Genomic DNA, 21,586 nt, shown 5'->3' on the forward strand with positions numbered 1-21,586 from the left:
AGACGATGGCCTCTTTCGGCAAACTGAAGCCACTTGTTGGCAATGGTATCATCTTTGACTGGCGGCAGGAAACAGATTATTCGATATCTGTACATTCTCTACTTAGATTGCTTTACCTACTCTACCTGAGGGATAGATGTCTGGAAGGACCTGAGTATTTCCTCGGCACATAGTCATAGTCACGGAGACTTGACCTCTATGTGACTGCAGTGTCAATCTGGAGGTCGTTGGGTTGTTCTGAGGTCAAGATGATTGGGTTACAGGGGGGTCTGGGTGGCTCGGTCATTAAGCACCCACCTTCGGCTCAGGTCATGATCTCAGGGTCCTGGCATCAAGCCCCACATCGGGCTCCCTGCTCGGCGGGAAGCCTGCTTCTCCCTCTCCCACTCCCCCTGCTTCTGTTCCCTCTCTTGCTGTGTCTCTGTCAAATAAATAATATATATATATTTTTAAAGATGATTGGGTTACAGACAGGATGCTAGGACACCACCACCTTGTCAATAAGGAGAGAAAGAGATTGTTTGAAAATGGTGACTCAGGGGGTGCCTGGGTGGCTCAGTGGGTTAAAGCCTCTGCCTTCGGCTCAGGTCATGATCTCAGGGTCATAGGATCGAGCCCTGCATCAGGCTCTCTGCTCAGTGGGGAGTCTGCTTCCCTCTCTCTCTCACTCTCTGCCTGCCTCTCTGCCTGCTTGCGATCTCTGTCAAATAAATAAATAAAATCTTTAAAAAAAACAAACAAAGAAAGAAAATGGTGACTCAGTAGCTGATCTTCAGGCTGGCAGGATTCTTGGTATCCTGGGGTCTCGTTCTCCTGAAAGAATTTATAGCCATGTTTTCACACCATGTTCCATAGGTCTCTAGATTACAGTAGGACCTCATGGGCCATTGTGGAGAGATGAATCAAGTGGAAGGAGGTCAGAAGCTGGATCTCCTAGTCTGTAGACCTCATCCCTCCCCATTTCAGCCAGCATAGCTTTGCTTTTATTCTCACTTATAGAATGGACTCTATCAGATATTTTTAATATAATCAGATGAGAAAGTTAAACTTGCCACAACTCCTGTCAGGGAAAGTAAGTAGTCACGAAGAATACTAAGGTAAGTCCAATAAATTTGTGTTCAGTAAAATGCTATCTCAGGAAAGTGAGTCCTGATGACTTCAGAACTTCTGTTTTTCTGGGAAAGATAGACAGGTTTGAAGACAGAATAGAATTATGCATGGGAATGGAAAACAGGCTGCGTATGTTGTGGGAGGAAGGGCAGACAGAGAGAATCTCTAGTTCACAAGCATAGCCAGAGGGTCCTGGGAGAAGAAATATGTCAAATCAGGTTTTACAAAGTGGTGCACAGTGGGATGTGTAAGGTAAAAAAAAATTTTCTTTGCTACCTAACCCTCTCGACACCCCATGCCCCAAACAATATTTTGTAAAACTTGCTCAGTAAGGCTTTGAGGCTTTCATGGTGGATAGATTCTTCCTGGAGAAGGCAAGAGATACTAACGTTTGCAAACTGATGGTGTCGAGAAAAAACAGATACCATACACGTGTTTCATTTGGTGATTCACCAGAAGGGCTCCCAAGACCCAAACGCAGATGATACTCACTTGCTCAGATTTATTACAGCAAGGGATACAGAGCAAACGGCAGAGGGAAAAGACGCAACAGAGGAATCCGGCGAGGTCTGGCACAGGGTTCCAAGAACTTCCTTGACCGAGGCCACAAGGGAATGAGTGCTCTTTCTCTAATAGTGAACTACAGGGATGCGTGGGGAATGTCCCTGCCTGGGAAAGCCAAAATGAGTTCCAAGTCCAAGGCTTTTGTGGGGGACTGGTTACGTAGGCACATTCTGTTTGGCAACCGGTCTTGGCAACCGAAACTCAGGACCCCAACAACGAAACCAGGTGCACATCATTAATCTTGGCATCTGTGTGGAACAACCTGAAAAGCCAGTATGGCATGGGCCGTTGCTTCGGGTGTATGCAACAAAACCATCAATCACTAATGTAAGAAGAGCCTTTTGAGGCCCACATTCCCGGGAGTTGGCCAAGGAACATTCATGGTTCCCTTGAAGACATAAGGAGTAAGCAACCAGAATAACCAGACTCGGGGCGTGAATGTTCCCCCTCAGGGTACCTGGAGCACAACCAGGTCTGGCCAGCATTTCAAATGGATTTCACCGCCGCCCCAGCATCACTTATATGGAGTAGAGGTTAAGGATGGCTTCTGCCACCTGGAGGCAGATCCCAGGCTAGGCAAGAAAGCCTTCCTGTCAGACAGAGGCTTCCGGTTGAAGCTGAATAAACTCTCTTTTAAGTCAGAGTGTTGAATTTCATGTACTCGCTATATTTATTTTACAAGCATTTAGTAAATTTTTACTCAAAAGTTTGAGCCTCACCTCAGCTATGCTATAAGAAATACAGGGGATATTTATTCATTCAACAATTATTTGGAGTACTTAATGTGCTGTTTGCTGGACTGTTGTGAATGTTGGGGATGAATTAATAAAATGACAGTTGTCTGCTCTTATGAAGCTTACAACTCACGTGGGGAAAATCAGAAATGTAATTGAAGGAAGATCTAATCCACTGACTTGGGGTAAAGTCATAAAAGAAGACAGGTGTTCTACCTAGAATTCTAGAAAAAGGAAATCCAGAGGAAATAATGAGTTTAGGGGTATCACGAGGCTGTTTTATCAGACACCTTTCTGCATGCCTTCCTAACTAGGGTTAGGGTGACCAACCCTCCCGGTTTGCATGGACTAAGGGGTTCCCCAGGTTGCAGTACTCCCAGTGCTAAAGCTGTGACAGTTGGTGACCCTACTTCCGGCTCATGACCGTGTCACTCCTCCTCTGAGAACTATTCTCCCCACCACGGGGCTGGGTCTTGGCAGCCATGAATTTTTGTGCTGTGTCAACCTGCCCACTGGGCTGTATTGGAGATCAGGACACATTATTATTTTTTTGGGGGGATTTTTTTTATTTGTTTATTTACAGCACAACAGTGTTCATTATTTTGGCATCACACCCAGTGCTCCATGCAGTACGTGCCCTCCCTATTACCCACCACCTGGTTCCCCCAACCTCCCACCCCCCCGCCCCTTCAAAACCCTCTGGTTGTTTTTCAGAGTCCATAGTCTCTCATGGTTCATCTCCCCTTCCAGTTTCCCTCAACTCCCTTCTCCTCTCCATCTCCCCATGTCCTCCATGTCATTTGTTATGCTCCACAAATAAGTGAGACCATATGATACTTGACTCTCTCTGCTTGACTTATTTCGCTCAGCATAATTTCTTCCAGTCCCATCCATGTTGCTACAAAAGTTGGGTATTCATCCTTTCTGATGGAGGCATAATACTCCATCGTGTATATGGACCACATCTTCCTTATCCATTCATCCGTTGAAGGGCATCTTGGTTCTTTCCACAGTTTGGCGACCGTGGCCATTGCTGCAATAAACATTGGGGTACAGATGGCCCTTCTTTTCACTACATCTGTATCTTTGGGGTAAATACCCAGCAGTGCAATTGCAGGGTCATAGGGAAGCTCTATTCTTAATTTCTTCAGGAATCTCCACACTGTTCTCCAAAGTGGCTGCACTAACTTGCATTCCCACCAACAGTGTAAGAGGGTTCCCCTTTCTCCACATCCTCTCCAACACACGTTGTTTCCTGTCTTGCTAATTTTGGCCATTCTAACTGGTGTCAGGTGGTATCTCAATGTGGTTTTAATTTGAATCTCCCTGATGGCTAGTGATGATGAACATTTTTTCATGTGTCTGATAGCCATTTGTATGTCTTCATTGGAGAAGTGTCTGTTCATATCTTCTGCCCATTTTTTGATATGATTATCTGTTTTGTGTGTGTTGAGTTTGAGAAGTTCTTTATAGATCCTGGATATCAACCTTTTGTCTGTACTGTCATTTGCAAATATCTTCTCCCATTCCGTGGGTTGCCTTTTTGTTTTGTTGACTGTTTCCTTTGCTGTGCCGAAGCTTTTGATCTTGATGAAGTCCCAAAAGTTCATTTTTGCTTTTGTTTCCTTGGCCTTTGGAGATATATCTTGAAAGAAGTTGCTGTGGCTGATATCGAAGAGGTTACTGCCTATGTTCTCCTCTAGGATTCTGATAGATTCCTGTCTCACGTTGAGGTCTTTTATCCATTTCGAGTTTATCTTTGTGTACGGTGTAAGAGAATGGTCGAGTTTCATTCTTCTACATATCGCTGTCTAGTTTTCCCAACACCATTTATTGAAGAAACTGTCTTTTTTCCATTGAATATTTTTTCCTGTTTTGTCGAAGATTATTTCACATAGAGTTGAGGGTCCATATCTGGGCTCTCCACTGTGTTCCACTGGTCTATGTGTCTGTTTTTATGCCAGTACCACGCTGTCTTGGTGATCACAGCTTTGTAGTAAAGCTTGAAATCGGGTAACGTGATGCCGCCAGTTTTGTTTTTGTTTTTCAACATTTCCTTAGCAATTTGGGGTCTCTTCTGATTCCATACAAATTTTAGGATTATTTGCTCCAGCTCTTTGAAAAATACCGGTGGAATTTTGATCGGAATGGCATTAAAAGTATAGATTGCTCTAGGCAGTATAGACATTTTAACAATGTTTATTCTTCCAATCCAAGAGCATGGAACAGTCTTCCATCTTTTTGTGTCTTCTTCAATTTCTTTCATGAGTGTTCTGTAGTTCCTCGAGTATAGGTCCTTTACCTCTTTGGTTAGGTTTATTCCCAGGTATCTTATGGTTCTTGGTGCTATAGTAAATGGAATCGATTCTCTAATTTCCCTTTCTGTATTTTCATTGTTAGTGTATAAGAAAGCCACTGATTTCTGTACATTGACTTTGTATCCTGCCACGTTACTGAATTGCTGTATGAGTACGAGTAGTTTGGGGGTGGAGTCTTTGGGGTTTTCCATATAAAGAATCATGTCATCTGCGAAGAGAGAGAGTTTGACTTCTTCCTTGCCAATTTGGATACCTTTTATTTCTCTTTGTTGTCTGATTGCCGTTGCTAGAACTTCTAATACTATGTTGAACAAGAGTGGTGAGAGTGGGCATCCTTGTCGTGTGATCAGGACCCATTATTAGCCAATGTGTATCTTGAGAAGTTGGCTGAAGAAATTGCTCAGAATCTAACTGCGGAGCTCTGTAGTAGGTTTCTGTCCATAATTCTGTCTTGTAGGTTTCTTTCCTTAAGGTCTCTTGGACAAATCCAGCATTTGACCTTTGGGAAGGCTGTTTATCTTCTAATTCTCTGAGAAACCTGATCTCCTGCTAAGTTCTCTTTTCCTCTGCACCATTTTGCTTAAGCTAATTTAAATGGATTTTCTTTACTCTCACCAGAAGCTTATCTAAGCCAATTGTCCAGGAAAAGAGTATTCCCAAGTCAGGACAGACTACTCTAGTTCTTTCGTTAGAAACATTCCTAGAATATTCCTCAGGTTTACTGGAAATATCTTTTGGTATTTCCCTGGTTAGAGAACTGCATTTTCATCCCTTGGTATAAATATATTTGAAATAAATATATTTCAGATTAATCAGCATTCTGCCTCATTTTGATATCATTTCTTTAGAGTGGCTAATTCAAAGTGTATGGATTCTGTTACAACTGGAGTCTGACACAGAACCCCACCCTCTTTCCCTTGGGCATATTAATTATATGCAGTAGGCATTCAATTAAAACTTCAGAGGAGCAACAACCCGCTAAGCCTTTTCTTCTTCAGTTCAGGTGTGTTGCAAATTCTAACCACAAATAACTGGCTTGACCATTGCTACCGGATTATTCTCTTGCAGAAAATTTCACTTGCCTTTGCAACCATTCCCAATCATATCTGCTGCTCTGGGGTATCTTCCTTTTTGTTTCAGCCCTAGATCTCTCACTGTATATGCCCTTAAGCTTCCAAGGCTCAGTAGGCCATTCCCGACCACTACCTGTGTGTCTTAGCAAGCCCCCTCATAGCTAGCTCTATCTAGTACCAGTCATATAAACCTCAGCTCGCCTACAATGGCTCTGCCGCCACAGGGCTTCCTCTTCTTCCCTGGACTGGAGCACCTGAGCTCAATTCCCCCGACTTCTAGACCTTTCTCAGTGCCCTTTCACCTGTGCCTCTGCATCACCTGGGTAGGACTCTGGGGCAAGGGGGAAATAAAACTCTGGGCTGCCTTCCAGACCAGTGGAATTAAACTACATAGGCACATGTTCCAGAAAGCTCCATTTTTAAATAGCTCCCGGATTATCCTGATGCACTACTGACAGACCTACAGCAGGCCCAACCCTAGGTCCTTGAGGTCCCCTTTACCATTTTCTGTGTATTCCTCCTCACATGTTGCAAACTTTAGGAATAGGAAAACTCTTTTCTCACCATGCCCTTCATTAGAATTTCCCTCATAGGGGACCTGCTAAACTCAGACCCATTATCCCCCGACCTCAAAAGAAAACTCTGCTATTCAGGATTAAGCATGTATTTATTTTAGTTCAGTTAAAACATACATTGTTTCATTGAAACGGTGTAGCACTCTTTGCCAACAAGTCCTAGTGGAACCGCTGGCCTCTAACAGTACAGTGGGGGTATTTACATTATATACAGAACTAACACACCCAGGTTCTCAAAGATCTTCCATTACATTAGATCACACTTGATTTCATTACACTAGATCACATTTTGAAACTACTGCATTTTGAAAATTAGACCTTATTTAGACTTTAAATAAGAGATCTGAATTTGCACCAAGTTTTCATGAAAAAATGTGATGTTCATCCAGTCTGTTTATTGCAAATACAATTTAAACAATATTTTAAACTCTTAGTGTTTACATAATTAGTCAATTTTTTATATTGAAATCTCTGTACAGGTACTTTTGGGGACAATTCTTATAGATACATGTGAGTTCATCAAAATGCAGTTAAGAAACTTACAGGAATATATACACTTGAACCCAAGACCCAAACCTGACATTATATACATTATATATTACAAATACATATGGACAGACAATGTATGTACAGATTATCATAAATATTGAAAAATAGGTTAGCTTTAATGGATTAATGCTGTTCTATAAATAACATTACAGTTATAACTGAAACATCCACGGAAGACAGTAATGCAAAATGAGGTGACAAGACAGTGGTTTTAATACTGAAGACTGCTCATTAATGGGAATTCACTGTTTTAGGAACCTCAAGGCAGACAAGATAGCTCCAAGAAAACCATGCAATGGAATTTACCCTAGGCAGTTTGTTTTGAACCTCCAACAGCCAAAGGAGGATTGAACGAGCCTCCCCACGTCAATTTGCTATGAGAAGAAAATTCCTTTTTTCTGTTCCTTCCTGGTTGCCACGGTAGCTTCTCCCGCATGAAAGGATGTAAACTGTAGAAAACAATTCTACTTGGTACTTCCTGGCAGGTCTCAGATACGAAATCAGCAGTTCTTCCAGGAACTCAAGCAGAAGTGCCAATTCTTGGTCTGAACTAGAGTTGAGGTTCTAGATCTGAAGGGAGTGAGTGCTAAAACCCAATTAAATGAAAGCAGCGCCGTAGCATCCATCTTTTCACTGCCTTTCTGGATGGTCCCCAATCGCGTTATTTTTGTAGGAATACAAATGGACCATTGGTTTCACCCAATGTAGCACTACAAGACGTCTTCCAGTTCCACGAGGGTCTTCACAGACATATTCTGTCTGTAATTTAGTCACATATAATACAAGAATGTGTAACAAAAACCATGTCTGCCATATTTCTGGCCCCTACCTAAAACTAAAAATGCTTAGTTTAAGAGGAAACTTTAGAGCCAGAGGACCAATTGATGATTCCATTACTTGCTTCCCTCAACCACTAATGGAATTATGTGTATTAGATCTTAGACATGATGCCTGATGAGCAAAGTACCACATTATTCAGTATATTCACCATACACCATAACGTACAATAAATGTGTTAAAGCCACGTGATTTTTTTCACTTCTAACTGGCACTGAAATGGAAGGGTGAACATGCAGTTGGACCAACTACTTACACTCAGGATGCACTGTTTTCCCTAGCTAACCATTTGTTGGATGTAAACAAATAATTCTGTGTTGTACAAGAATGAGATGACAATCCAGTGCAAAGGAGTTTTAAAAACTTACTGCATGAGAAAACCCAGTGGCCTGTCTGAAGAGAACTTATACCAAATACCGGTGTAACCTGCGAATTAGACCTCTACTGTAGACAAAACAAGAACACAACTAAGCCATACATTATCAAGTAATTCCCACTTCCAGCAGTAGATGAACATTGCAAAGTTGTACTCTCTGGATAGAATAGTTTTGGCCTATAGCCATCAAATGCCCATTTCCCACTGCTGGAAGCAATGTCAAAAAAAGGGCTGGCCCAAAAAAAAAAACAAAAAATAAAAACAAAAACAAACCCCAGAGCTGTCAATACAGCTCTGGAGACAGATGCAACTGAATAAACCCTGTTTTACCCAATTGCACTATTTGGTACCTCAAAATTGGTTATTTTACTTCCCACTGCTTTGTATCTTCCATTCTAACAGATTGAAGCCATAAATATTTCAGTCTGAATGAAGTAAATTATTTGGGGCCAGAGAAGAAAAGTGACAAACAAGTTCATCTGATTTGGTATAGCAATATAATCAATCAGTTATTCTTTAACGGTGAAGTCTGAATGGAAAAAACTATGCTCCTATTCATGGTACAATTTGTCGTTACATCATTTTCTCTAAAAATTTTTTTGGGTTAAAAAAAGTATTTGGCTTATTATGCCTACAAAAAGGCAAATCATTTCACAATACTAATATTTGTTTTTAAACACCAATGGTTTTTTTCTTATGGAATTTGTTGACAATTGTTTTTGGATAAAGTTTAAAAAGAAAGCAACTTTTTTTAAAAGTAAAATAGTGCTTCTGAGGTCTTAAAATATTTTTGGTACAAAAAATAATAGTGTTTTTCCTCAATGATTATTTCAATACTTTGCTGTAAATTAATAAGAATTGTTTCTCACATCGAATGGTTCCATTAGGCACATTCAAGTAAAATCATAAAATATCCAAGTTAAACAATGACGCAGCCAACCATGTGGCTTGATAAAAGTTAAAGAGTTCGTCCATTCTCTGGAATGGAATAAAATTGTCACTTCCATTAACCCGAGACTCGTGGTTTGGTTGTTCATATCCGTTTCTATCATACAGAATAGTTTCTTTAAAAAGAAAAAAAAAAGTTCACTTATTCTGCACTCAGAAGAACCAGCGAGGAATCTGCACTTCAAAAGGAAGTGAAACTGAAAACATTAGGTGAAATTTCATAGTAAGTTGAGAGTTGACTCAACACTGGCATCAAGTGGACTAGCAGGGTTTCAGCGGCACCAGTTAATGGCCACCTCCGTGGGCATCGTGTACCCAATCCAGAACAATCAAGGCCATGCTTCCGGTCATCACCACTATGCCACTTAACAGGAAGAACACAGCCTGCAACGAGCATAGAGAGAAACTCATCAGCCAGCAGAAGACATACCTGCCAACATTCCTTCCTAATTTGAAAAATGGGCTTGGAATCACTGAAATGATGTGTTTACAGGGCTCCACTTTTACCTTGCTCAGATAACTGTCTTAAGTTATCAAGAGCTTACCTACGGTACAAAGTAACTCGGTTTTCGAAATCTTCCCAAAATTTGCTTTCCCATTCCTTTGTTTCAGACAGAAATGTAAATACTTTTCTTTGTGGAATAAACTACTTCATGTCGTAAGCAGAACAGGACAAGTTTTTTGTCTGCTTTTCACATTTCTTAAAACTTCAAAACTTCAAAAATTTTAAGTCACAAAATCAAACCGAAGTCATCCTACAATGCAGCCTGGTCAAAGCCAGAGGTTTTTCTAAGAGACATGAGTAAGTTTACTCCTCATTCTACTCCCTTCAGTTACTGCCACTATGTATTTTGAATAAATCAAGAAGACAGCTGAATTATACAGAATTATAAACAATTCTAGTGTTTTAATCAGACTAGAACTGTAGCAGGGTGAGGACTCAAAGGTAGTCTTTTTTCTAAATAACCTCACCCCCAGGACCTTCTGTAGTTAACATTATCATGTTCTTTGTAAAATCAGCTGTATTACACTTTAAAGTACACTTTATTACTTTGAAGTATAGGGACAGCTCTCCTCCCCCCGCTCCTCGCTTTGAAGACAGTCTGAAGGCCCATGTAAGTGTCCAAGTGGGCAGCCAGACTCCAGCTGCACTAATGCAGGACGCTGACTGGGAGCCTCCACACTGCACACACACTCTTTATCGGTGCTCCTACCTCTGAAATCTCTCAACTGCTTTCTTGCAATTAACGTAAGGCCTGTATTCGAAAGCGAACTGTCTTCCACCTTTTCTGCCCCAACCTTCCAGCTGTGAAGATCACCATTAAAGAAATGTACACTAGAAACTTAGGAGTAGAACTAAGGGACTACAATCAGGTAATTCTAGTTTTAGAAGAACACCACTGCTTCCGTAAGTCTAAACAGCTCACTCACCCCAATCTTTTGTACAGATTTCATAGGCTCTTTCTTCACTAACTTGATATAAAAGGCAGATGGCAGAATAAAGATCAACATAGCAGCTGCAGACGCCCCTGAAAAAGAACACAGCCCACTTCTTGAGAATTCAGTGAATCACTGGTCATTCCTTTTTTAAACTTTAAAATCGCTGATGTGATGAAGGACTCTGACACTTTCTAAAACTTACCGATGAAACCAAAGATATCTCTAATTGTTGGGACAAAGATGACAAGCAAATTGGTAAATGCCAGGATAGACACGGTTATGATACTATGACGCCACCAACTGAAATCTTTTGCTGCACACAGCAGGTGAGTTATAGAACTCCGGATCTGCAAAAGCAAACAAAGAGAGGTATGAAAATTCCAGCTTTAAATTAATGGGGAAAAAAAAAATCCCCAAATAATAGGGGCTGTATCTTTTAAGAAAAAAAACAAAAACCAACTTTCTAAATACTTAAATTGTGCCCCTTGTTCTACTGCTGTTTCCTTAACATCCGAACGTTAAAAGATCACTTCAGGTCTTCAATTACGGAAAAAATTACTCAGGATGTTTTGAAAATCTACGAAGTATTTTAAAAAAATCCCTTCAAAACCACTGTCAACTTGGTATTGCTCTAGAAGTGTTTCCCTTCTTACAGAAGAAGAAAATCTCACAAGTTTCCCATGTTTAAAAACTCATTCCTGGTGAGCGGAAGGAGGGCCGGTGATCACTTACTGGGAAGATGACTACTGGGACCGTCAGGGTGACAGCCACTAGCACAGCCAAACGAACAATGAGAAGAAGAATATCAGTTCCCATCACTGTAGAGTAGGTATGAAGCAACTCTGATTCAACGTGTTCTATGGAGAAAGACAAAGAAAAAAAGCTTCAAGTGAGCGGTTTCCTCTAGAGATTAGGTGGGAAATCTAACTTACAGCAAATACGCAACAAAGTTATTAGCTACTCACAAAACGGGTATAAACTAAGAGGCTAAGAAGATTAATTTAGAATTAGGATTAATGCAATTAAAATAACATTGAAGGAAAATTTTCCTAAATACCAAGTAGAGATTTAGCCACATGACCCCCATCAAAAACAACAGGAGCTACATAGCTAAATCCCATGGTCTGGCTTACAGTTTGTGTTGTAGAATGTGAAGGTGACTGGAAGAGGAGATAGCACGAACCCAGATGGAAGCGTACCGTAAGAATGCCATCAAATGGCTAAGATATGACCCTGGGCTTGCGAAATTACTGATTAAAGACTATAGGAAATTCTCAGCTCTAAATTCAGTTTCTCATTCCAAGTAGGAAATACACCGAAACATGGAATTCAAGTGATAGATTATATATGTGCAAGTATCAATTTTACTTCACGAGGTGTTTTTTTCTGAAAGCTAAACATTATTTACCATAAAATGTCAGGTATCCAAAGAGGGCAGCAAGCAGGTACATGAGAAACATGGCGAAAAATGAAATCTTGGACACATTCATCATTCTTCTACGGCTGCGGCTATGTAAATTCAAAGAAAAATACAGATATATCCTTGAGCAGTAGTTATAAGCAGTAATCAAATGTTCTTCTAACTTTGCCAATGAATTTACATAAAAAGAGGTAGAGCACTCACCCTTTGAGTTCTTCGTAAATGGGAAGGATAGCAGGATGACAGACAAATGAAAAGGTCAAAATTGGAACAGCGTAGACAGTCTGTAAAAAATGTAAACATTTACTTAAAAATCCTCATGTAACACACTTGGGTCTTCACAGGTCTGCAGTTTGTATTTTTAGAGTAACCAATTTTAGCATCAAACCCTAAAAGTTTTCCTTCTTCTAATCTTTCACTAAGTGTTATCAACATCCTAACCTCAGAATGTGTCATTATTAAATAATCATAGGATTATTTCATTTCAGTTTTCTACCCATTTTAAGATACAATCTAACATTTTCTTCTCAGTCTTCAATAATTCAGTAATTAGCTACTCATGTTTTCCAGAGAGTAGCTCCTACCCCTCCCTCCCTTTACCTTGGGAGTTATTTTTAAATTTCCAGAGGCTAGTATCCCTCTCTTTTCCCCTAATATCGTAAGAATTAAGAAAAACTACATTTAATCACCTGTGAGTTGAAGATAAAATAACGTGGTCTACAAGAATCAACGTCAGTCATATTAAATACCATCTCAGGTACAAAAGCCGTCGGCTGGGTTAAGGTGCTGTTCAGTGTCTCATTAATTATCAAGCCAACTTCCACAGGGCAAGGAATCTGAAATTTCTTGCAAATCACCTGAAAATGGATTATTTTTGTATTTGTTAAACTGAATAACGTGACTGGGCTTATAAACCAATCTTTAGCTTTAAAGAAGAGTTATACCTACCACAATCAGGAAGAACATCATACACAATAAGGAAAGGCCACTGGTATATCCCAAATATCCTATAAGAGGCAGAAATTATTGCTTCAATATAACACATTTCAGGCAAAAAGATTTTCTCAACTTTTAGGCAGTAACTCAATTCTGTCTCAAAGTCTTTGGTAATGAATACAATATTAAATTTCTAATTCTTATGTACTAAGATACAGAATTACTTAACAACGCTTGCTAATAACCAAAATAATAGAAACTTTCATTTTGTGTTATTACTATTTACAAAGCACAAGTATTATCAAGTGTCAAAATATCCTGGCCCCTCCTGGTAGCCACTGTTAGGATTTTGAAAAGGCCTACACGTGTGTATTTGGCAGCTCTCAAAGTCATGTTTTCCGGGGCTTTTCAGCTTTCAGTTTCTACTAAGAGAAAGCCAACTAGCTAGTGAGAGGCTCATTCCAGTTCTCTTTAGAGATGGGTCTACTCACCTAAATTTCTCAGCAGGGACAAAGGAAGAATGAGCACCAGTGACACCAGCAATACCAAATAGTCACCGTTCAGATACCACAATCTGAATTAAAGAAAAGAAACACAAGGTCAAACCCAATCATGAAAATTCCTAAGATATCATACACCTCTTCTTACTGGACTCATTTCATAGAGATACTATAAAAATAAACACAAAAAAAGGCAGGTCTGGAAAAAGCACTGCTTATTCACAAAAAGCCTATAGATAGGCATAAACTTTTAGCTGTGCGCTAGCTGAATATTCACTCAGGTTAGAAATGGGGTATGAACAGTATAACTTTTGTCCCACTGTTTGCTCTGGGAAGACTGCCAGCTGATTCATAACATAAAATGCTTCTTAAAGGCTCCAGACTAATGTAGGGAACAAAGCAGCATTGTTAAGTCGGTAATCTTATCTTTCAGCATTTTTAGAAGAATTGTACATCAACTCGGTTATAGCTTTGGCTTACAATTTTTAATGCAAGAAACAAGGAAATTTAAAACAAGTTTCTTTTAGACACTTATTAGCAAATGGAATTATTAAACACTTCAACAAGGAAATCTTCTCATACTTAGGTAAAACACATAGGCAAAGACAAACAACAAAACCCAATCCCCCCAAACCAGGATTTATTCCACATTGTCAACAGTTATGTTGTGACACCTTGACCCACCTTGACTCCAAAAATAGTCAAAAGGTCTCTTCTGAACTTAGAGAAAATATTACCCATATCTCCTATAAGAGTTTTAACAATGTCTTTTCCTTCCCAGGTAATCAACTATACCCTCTCTTAAATCACCAATTTCAAATTCTAATTGTCCTGTGAATTCCACTACACTTACTTACTTCAGCAACTGAAGACCCCACAGAAAACTCATGTTTAAAAATCAGCTTATTAAATTTCTAAAGCCAAAGAGATAACCACACTTCTCTATTTTGAGATAATGAGCTGTAAGTAAGTGGGGAAGTAAATTGCCCTTCCCCATGTTTACTCTAGATAAAAACCTGTTAGTCCACTGGGAGGAATAACTGTGCTACAAGGATAAGGTTTCTACAACGTGGCCATACGTTTTCTGGTCTTATGCATTTGAACAGATTAAGTTTTAAGAATTTCAAATTTATGAAAAATCAGACAGGACTGATTTGTAATGTAATTCAATGCTTCAACCTGACTTAGGTTAGACTTTGTGTTACTCTGCTACAATTTCTCAGAGAACAAATACTAAGAGAAAGTTAAGGAAACCTGCTTTCACACACAGGTTAGAGAAATTATTATCCAGAATTACAGCATGAGCTTCGATCTTTGATCTTTCATTCTTAAGACTTCAAATCAGTCTATGAGGGACTTCTTGGTCGATTTCAGGAGGAACATTTGCGAAAAATAATTGGTAAGTATTTTGTATTCAACTTTGATAAAATGTATCTAACCATGTTAGACTATAATTTTTCTTATGAGTAACCTTACTTAGCACCTACCCAGTTGTATCTTCAATGTTCATTAATGCCTGGATCACCAAAGGTAACTCATATTTCACTATGAAGAGGTAGCTTGACATAGCTGGAGGAAAACAAAATTATACCATTACAAGTGCAAAATGTGGCATGTGACACCAAAAGTAACGTGTCACCACTCTGCTACACAAAGAGTAAAAAGTCGACCCAAACGATCTTTTAAAAAATTCTCACCTCCAATATTCTGCATTGTAATTGATCCAGAGGCTGCAAGTTTTCCAACTAATCCAAATGCTTTATGTCCCAATTGTTCGTATAATAAAGACCCTAAAATACGAAGAACACCGAAGCATGAAGGAATGAACGAAGAAAAAATCCTGACAGGCGTAATTGTTTTAGAAGTATCAAGAGTGCTACCATACCTCCTTCATTGGCAGTTTTCAGAAGGAGATGAACAGAATACAGGGAAAATATTGACACAAATGTCAGGAGGATTCTGATGAGAGAAGGAAAAGGCACAGGGTTATACATAAGTACAGCTATATATAAGGGCAATTCTTGTGCTTGTTATCAAAACATTATATCCTAATATTTCTGTGCTAGATAGATAGAAAGCCCCTAAGAACTGGTGTTTACCATCCTGGCTAGTGCCAGCATCTTCCCTTAACCTGGTATTAAAAACCTGCATCATGTCTCAGGTGTTAGCTCCACGGTACTGGTTAAGAGCAGGGGTTTGCCCGCTGCACTAAGCATGTGGGGAAACCCAGGAAAGCTTAACTTTAAGGTGGTGGAGTTACGAGACCTAGGATTTGGTTCTGGCACCCAAATATTTAATTGTATTCTTGCCACTTCTCTGCATTTTAAGGTTCCTTTTATCTGTAAAATGATGGTAATGTCTGTCAGTAAAAATGTAGTACACAAGGCACTTGTGAAATCCAATTGAGACAGGTTTAGGAAAGACCCTGAGATCACTTGGACTATGTAAATAAGAAGAGGAATGGGACTAGGAAGGGAGTGAGATACCAACATTGGAAACACCGGGCACAGCTTTAGAACAACTGGACATAAGTAAAAGAAGCAAGCCCTGGGATGATGTACTGTATTGCACGCCATGTATGGAATATAGGCCCAGTATTATGATGAAATTAAACAATGCCTGTGCTAGAACAAGTAGCCTATCAGTCTGACTTGGGTTGCTCTTGGCTCCAGTGGGTGGAATTAAAAAAAAAAAAAAAAATAGGGGGAACTAGAGGTTCCCCAGTGTCACTTAGTTTTCTTTTAAGGATAGAAGTTCTCTCTCATTGCAGATTTACTTTCCTCCCCTCCTGGGAAAGCTAAGGGAAATGTGGATTTTTTTTTTTCTATTAAAACCAAGAAAAATATCAGGAAAACCCATTGAAAACTCTGCAAACAAGATCGTTACTTTTCCTGAATTCTGTATAGGAAAACCACATCTGGTACCATATAAGATCTGGCAAAGAAATGAGGTCTGTTAGTTATAACATTGAATTGCCATTCCAATGTCAAAGGCTTTACGGAGCCTAGTGAGAGGTGGGAAAATGACACCATTGGCCTTACCTCTAACTGAACAAAGTTGTTAGTTTCATCAAAAACAATGTTTGAAGTATGCAGACAAATTCAGTCCTCCTTTCTAACACTGAAATTACAGTAAGGGATGAATGGACTTTATAACCTTTGAGGTCACTTTCAAGCTCAAGGCTGAGTCTGCCTAATAAGGTTAGCTAGAGTTGCTTAACCACACTGCCACGTGGCTTCTGGCCCATTTAACTCTACATCCTCTAAATACACCTTATAAAATACTGATGGGATTAAAAACTCACTTGTTTAACCATTTATTAAAAGGGTTAATCAAACACATAGACCTTATTAAAGTATAATTTCAAAGGCACAAGGGTAACATCAGGATTTTGTTTTCACTTATGAAACAGGTGCCATTTTCTCTCATGTTAACTATAACCACACTAGCAGCATTAAAGACCGTCCAGTTTTTATAGTTAAGAGTCAGGAAGGATTTTGGAGTATTTAACAATGAGGCCATTCAAGTTCCCCAATAAAAACTTCAAAACTCTAGGGTCCTTCCTATGTAAATTCCTTCACCTTAATAGGAGGTCTCAAAAAGCTTCATGCTAATGAAGCAAGCTGCTAGCTTCCAATGCTCAAATGCTAGGCTTAACTTCGGTACAGGATTTCACCACAAAGCAGAACTTTGCAAAGGTCTGCTTTTCTTTTCATGAGCATTCTATTCTGTTGGAGAAAATAACTTGAGTAGACGGCACCCGTCAGCTAACTGAAACCCATGTGTCACAAGGGGACAATTCCCTGCTCCCTGTAAGATGTGGTTTCTTCATCAGCACAGTAAATCACACTATCTTCCACAGAAATTGCCTTACCAGGAGCTCATGGGTACTTAAAGTTAACAGATATGATACAAATATCATTGAAGATGTACGTTCAAATTTGCATGTTTTTGTTGTGTACCTTCTTCTCCCTGGAAAATAGGGTTCCTACTTTTCTTATTAAATTATCTGAGAATCAATGACCCCACACCAGTTAAGAACCACTGCACTAGTCTTCTGTTGCTCCAAAATCCTATTCTAGATATTTATGCTAGAAAGCACAGGAATAAGTCATTTTAACGGGGCAACGAGGGAAAAGAACATTTAAAAGCAAGTACTTATTAAAATATTTATTTTTTTTGCTATGGCCTGTGGCAATCACACAGACCTGGAAGAAATAAATATTAGAATAAAAACAGAACAACAACAGAAAAAAACCCAACATATGGGTTTCTTTTTAGTGTCCAGAAAATTATGACTCATTTTTCTTAGAGCAAGCATGTTCCAGGTTAAGCAAATACCACCACACCCTATATATTCTAAAAAGTCTGTTTGCCTTATGAAAAGGTTCTTGGTAAGACTATATCAATTTATAAACTGAGTTGGAAGTACCATGCCTATTAGTATTTTTTTGCTAAACATTCTGCCAGAAAAAAATTTCTAACAACTATGGATTTATCAATGGTTCTTTTTAAATATACAAACCCTGTTACCACTTTGTTTTAACTATTCCCACTGACTTAATGACTCTTGGTTTAATTACTAGTTTCCAGTGTTGTCCTATTTCTTCCTAACTGGCTTTCTTGAGATCATGCGGTTTACATATTACAACAAGGAGGCTTTTGGGTTTCTCATCTTAAATTTCACACAAATGATTTTTAAGTCAACTATTTCAACTGTAAATTCCATCTCTGGAGCCGAAAGTTTTATGTTTTATCATATTAACTGCCCTGCATGGCAGACTCACTACTTACACATACTTACATAAAAAGAGCAATTCCAGTATTAGCCATGGCATAAGAAAGCCCAAGGATTCCACTGCCCACAATCGCATTGCTCAGATTAAATACTGACATTCCAAAGGAAGTAGTACCTGGATGCTACATAGAGGGAAAACGATAACCAAACATATAACAATAATTAAATGGAGAAAACCAGCTTTGGGCAAGTTAGACTGAAATCTAAAAGTAAAACTATTCTTTTACTCCATAAAGCCACAGACACACAAATTACTATGTTCAACTTACAAAGTCTGTTTCATACTTCTTCTTCCCCAGATTTGATTCAAGTAAAAAGTTCTGGTTTTCAGGATCTACATCTGCATAATGGCTGTGAGAAGGGGAGAAAAAAGGAATTCTCAGTCGTTTCGAAACAGACAACAGAATGCTTTAACACAAACAGCCCTTTAGTTGTCACGCACCTTCCCTGGCACCTTCCCTGAAATGCGTAAGCGTTAAGTAGGAGTCGACTTTCACCAGAGATACTGTCAATGCGACAATCAGATGCTCGTTTCAGAGATTATACTCGCTCCAGATGCTACGGCAAGTTACAGCGACCGAAGCCGAGTCCCAGGTCAAGAACTCTTAAGCCCCGCAAGCCGATCAAAAAAAACAAAAACAAAAAACCCCCCAAAACACACAACTTCTCCCACCTTTTCAGAGCAGCTTGCTTGGTGGGGTAGGAGTAGTTGAAATCGCTGTTGGAACTGTAGCTGCTGCTGTCCTCATCCGGGGAAATATTGAACCTTCCCATTTCGGCTTTCTTCATGCTGGCACCGGGAGGAAGAGAAGGTGCAGCGGTGAACACTGGGCTCCTTTTGTCCTTAGCGGTGCACCGGCCCGCGCCGCTGCCTGCGAAGAAGGTAGAGGCGGCGCGTCAGGACTGCGGCGCCCGCCCGCCCGCCAGCCCGCCGTGGTCACGTGACGCCGCCGGGAGGCGCAGCGCGGCTGATTCATCCCCGGCCAGGCGAGTGGAAAAGTACCAGCCGAGCGCGAGGGGCGGGGGCGCGCCGAGGGGCGGAAAAGTACAGACAGCGGAGCCGCGGAGAACAAAGATGGTCCCACGGCGGCTATGCGCCCGCAACGGCCCGCGCCCTCCGGACGCCAAAGCCCCTCTCCAGAGGACTTTAGTACTGCACCGTCTCAATTTTCCCAAATCGGAGGGGAGGGGTGCACGGGGGCTCTGTTTCGGCTTTTCTCCAGCCTCTGGTCGTGCACAGGCATGCAGGGCACACATCCCACCCAGACATTGGTTAGGTGTGTGTGCAGCCCAGGCGCACGGATCCCAGTTTCTAGCATTTGCAACAACAATGCGCGTAATCTATCTTTTCATGCCCGGAGTCCCAAGATGGGGAAATGCCTCTGCAACAGAGAGCGAACTCAAACGGGGCAGAAAGAGCTGACACGGGTCCTCTCCGGAGAAGGGGAGAAAGCCCGTTCCCCGGCGACCAGAGGCGCCGCGGGTTTGTTTACACGCGCACGCCTGTGCCCTCGAGCACACTCGTCTACAGGCATTTGGCTCGCGAGCGCTTTCGCCCAGCCGGCCCCTCCTATGCCCGGAAAAGAAACTGATGCAATATCGATCTCCGATTATCAAATCTTCCGGGCCCGTCTTCCCCAATCGTGGCCTGTGTATACGAGAAGCCCGAACCTTCCCTCGCTGCCCCCATATACCAGATCCCCCTCGATCTCATTTTTTTATTAATGCAAATCAGTCACAAGACTTGCCGCAGCGGAGCCGCGGGCCGGGGTGGTTCCCCTCCCCCTAACGGGAGGATGCGGCTCCTCTCCCGGCAGGCACGCGGCCCCCGCACCGCGCCCCTCCCCCGCCCGAGTAGGGCGGCGACCCCCGTACCCGCCGGGACCGAAGGCGGGTCCCACCGACCCGACACGCCAGCGCCGGGAGGAAACAGACCCGCAGCTGTCTTCCCGCCGCGGGCCCCTCCCGGGAGCCCCTCCCCCACTCCCGCCAGGGTCCCGCGCCCTCCGCACAGACGCCCCCGTGCGTGTTACCTCGGTGGTCTCCGCTCCTGTATCCCGGAAACGTCACGCAAACGCCTTCGGTGGGTTTTTCTCCGCTAAACAAAAATCGTAAAACAAAAACAAAAACCAACAATAGGCAGGAAAAATAATTTTAATAAAAAAAGGAAATGGCAAGTTGCTGCCGCTCCAATCGTCCGGCGTCCGCCGTCTCGAAGGAAAGGCGCGAGGCTGCGGGAACGCGTGGTCCGGCTGCGGGCGGTGCTGTCGGGAAAACGCTCCGGGACGGCGGTGTCGCGCGGCTCTGGTGCTGCCTCCCCGGCAGCGGGTTATAGCGGCCGCCCAGGAGGACGCGTCAGGGGGCGGGGCCGCGGCCGCCCGGGTGCCTTCTCTTTGTGTATCAACACTACCTGGGCTCCGCCCCCGGCCCGCCCGGGCCCGCAGACCCCGCCCCCTGTCCCCCGCCCCCTGTCCCCCTCTCCTTCCTCCCCCCGCGGCCCGCTCGGGCGGCCGGCCCCGCCCGCTGGCGCTCCCACCCTCTGGAAAAGCCAAACCCCGCTCTCTCCTGTGTCTCGGTCAGCCCCGAAAGACCCCCGTGCTTCCCTTGGCCAGTTCATTTCAACCTCTATAGGTGCCCAACACATGCGGTCGTCTTTACGGAGCCTTCTCCTCAATTCCTTCCGTCCTGAGTTACCAGCAGTCTTTGCTGTCTCCCCAAGGCTTTTTGGGGACACTTCCCGCCCACCCAACCCTTTCCTGCCTGTTATTTTTGTGATTTACTTGGGGTTTTTCTCTCGCAAACTTGGACTAGTGCGGCAACGTGGTCTCCATGGTCGGTTCCGTTCTCGTTCTTTCTTCTCCATCTAGACCTGCTTTCACTCTAAGAAACTAGCCTGATTGGGTCCGTTGGCAACTGCATTTGGGTCTATCCTTTCTGTACGAGCGTGGAAAACCCTACTGGGGGAATGCTGCATCCCGACCAGGAAGCCAGACCCCTTGCAAGGGGATCCCGGTTGGGCCTCCGGTTGGGGGGACCGGTTTTCCTTTTGCAGACGCACCTCGCTCATTCCACCACCCCCGACCCAATCTGGAGCTCTTCTCGCCCTCCTCGCCTTCCTTCCCCTGTATTTACAAAGGCGCTGTCTCCCCTGGAATGCTGGTCTGGGAGACTTTCTCCCAAGCCGGTCCTTCCCTTCCAATGGTGATATGGTCTTGCTGAGCCAGGCAACTAGGGGGCCCCTTCGCTGCGGAATCCTCCGTGCTGCGGAAAGGCATGAGTCTGTCCCTTCGCTGGAAACAAAGGCCCCTTAGGAGAAATGCTTGTTGAATGAATGAATAAACAAACGAGTTTGACCTACTGCTCTCTTCCTTTTGGGGACGTGGGAGAGATTGGGCAGGGCATAGAGGA

General features: G+C 42.2%; 1 protein-coding gene across 2 annotated transcripts; it reads right to left on the bottom strand.

The window, feature by feature from the left end:
• Positions 1-6,447: 6,447 nt before the first annotated feature.
• On the bottom strand, positions 6,448-20,478 carry SLC38A2 (solute carrier family 38 member 2). Of its 2 annotated transcripts, none has more exons than XM_046012154.1 (16): positions 20,212-20,478; positions 18,852-18,968; positions 18,448-18,529; positions 18,185-18,300; positions 15,266-15,339; positions 15,078-15,170; positions 14,868-14,949; positions 13,372-13,454; positions 12,893-12,951; positions 12,634-12,801; positions 12,149-12,228; positions 11,933-12,033; positions 11,257-11,381; positions 10,727-10,871; positions 10,516-10,613; positions 6,448-9,468 (listed from the first exon to the last, which is right to left on the bottom strand). In XM_046012154.1, the coding sequence occupies exons 2-16, from the start codon at positions 18,965-18,967 to the stop codon at positions 9,370-9,372; spliced, it is 1,521 nt and encodes a 506-aa protein (XP_045868110.1). In that variant the 5' UTR covers position 18,968; positions 20,212-20,478; the 3' UTR covers positions 6,448-9,369. The 2 variants fall into 2 exon arrangements, with proteins under 2 accessions (XP_045868110.1, XP_045868109.1); XM_046012153.1 differs by having other exon boundaries at positions 18,852-19,050.
• Between the last annotated feature and the right edge of the window lie 1,108 nt (positions 20,479-21,586).

This window comes from Meles meles, chromosome 7 (assembly GCF_922984935.1).
Source record: "Meles meles chromosome 7, mMelMel3.1 paternal haplotype, whole genome shotgun sequence".
Lineage (NCBI taxonomy): Eukaryota > Metazoa > Chordata > Mammalia > Carnivora > Mustelidae > Meles > Meles meles.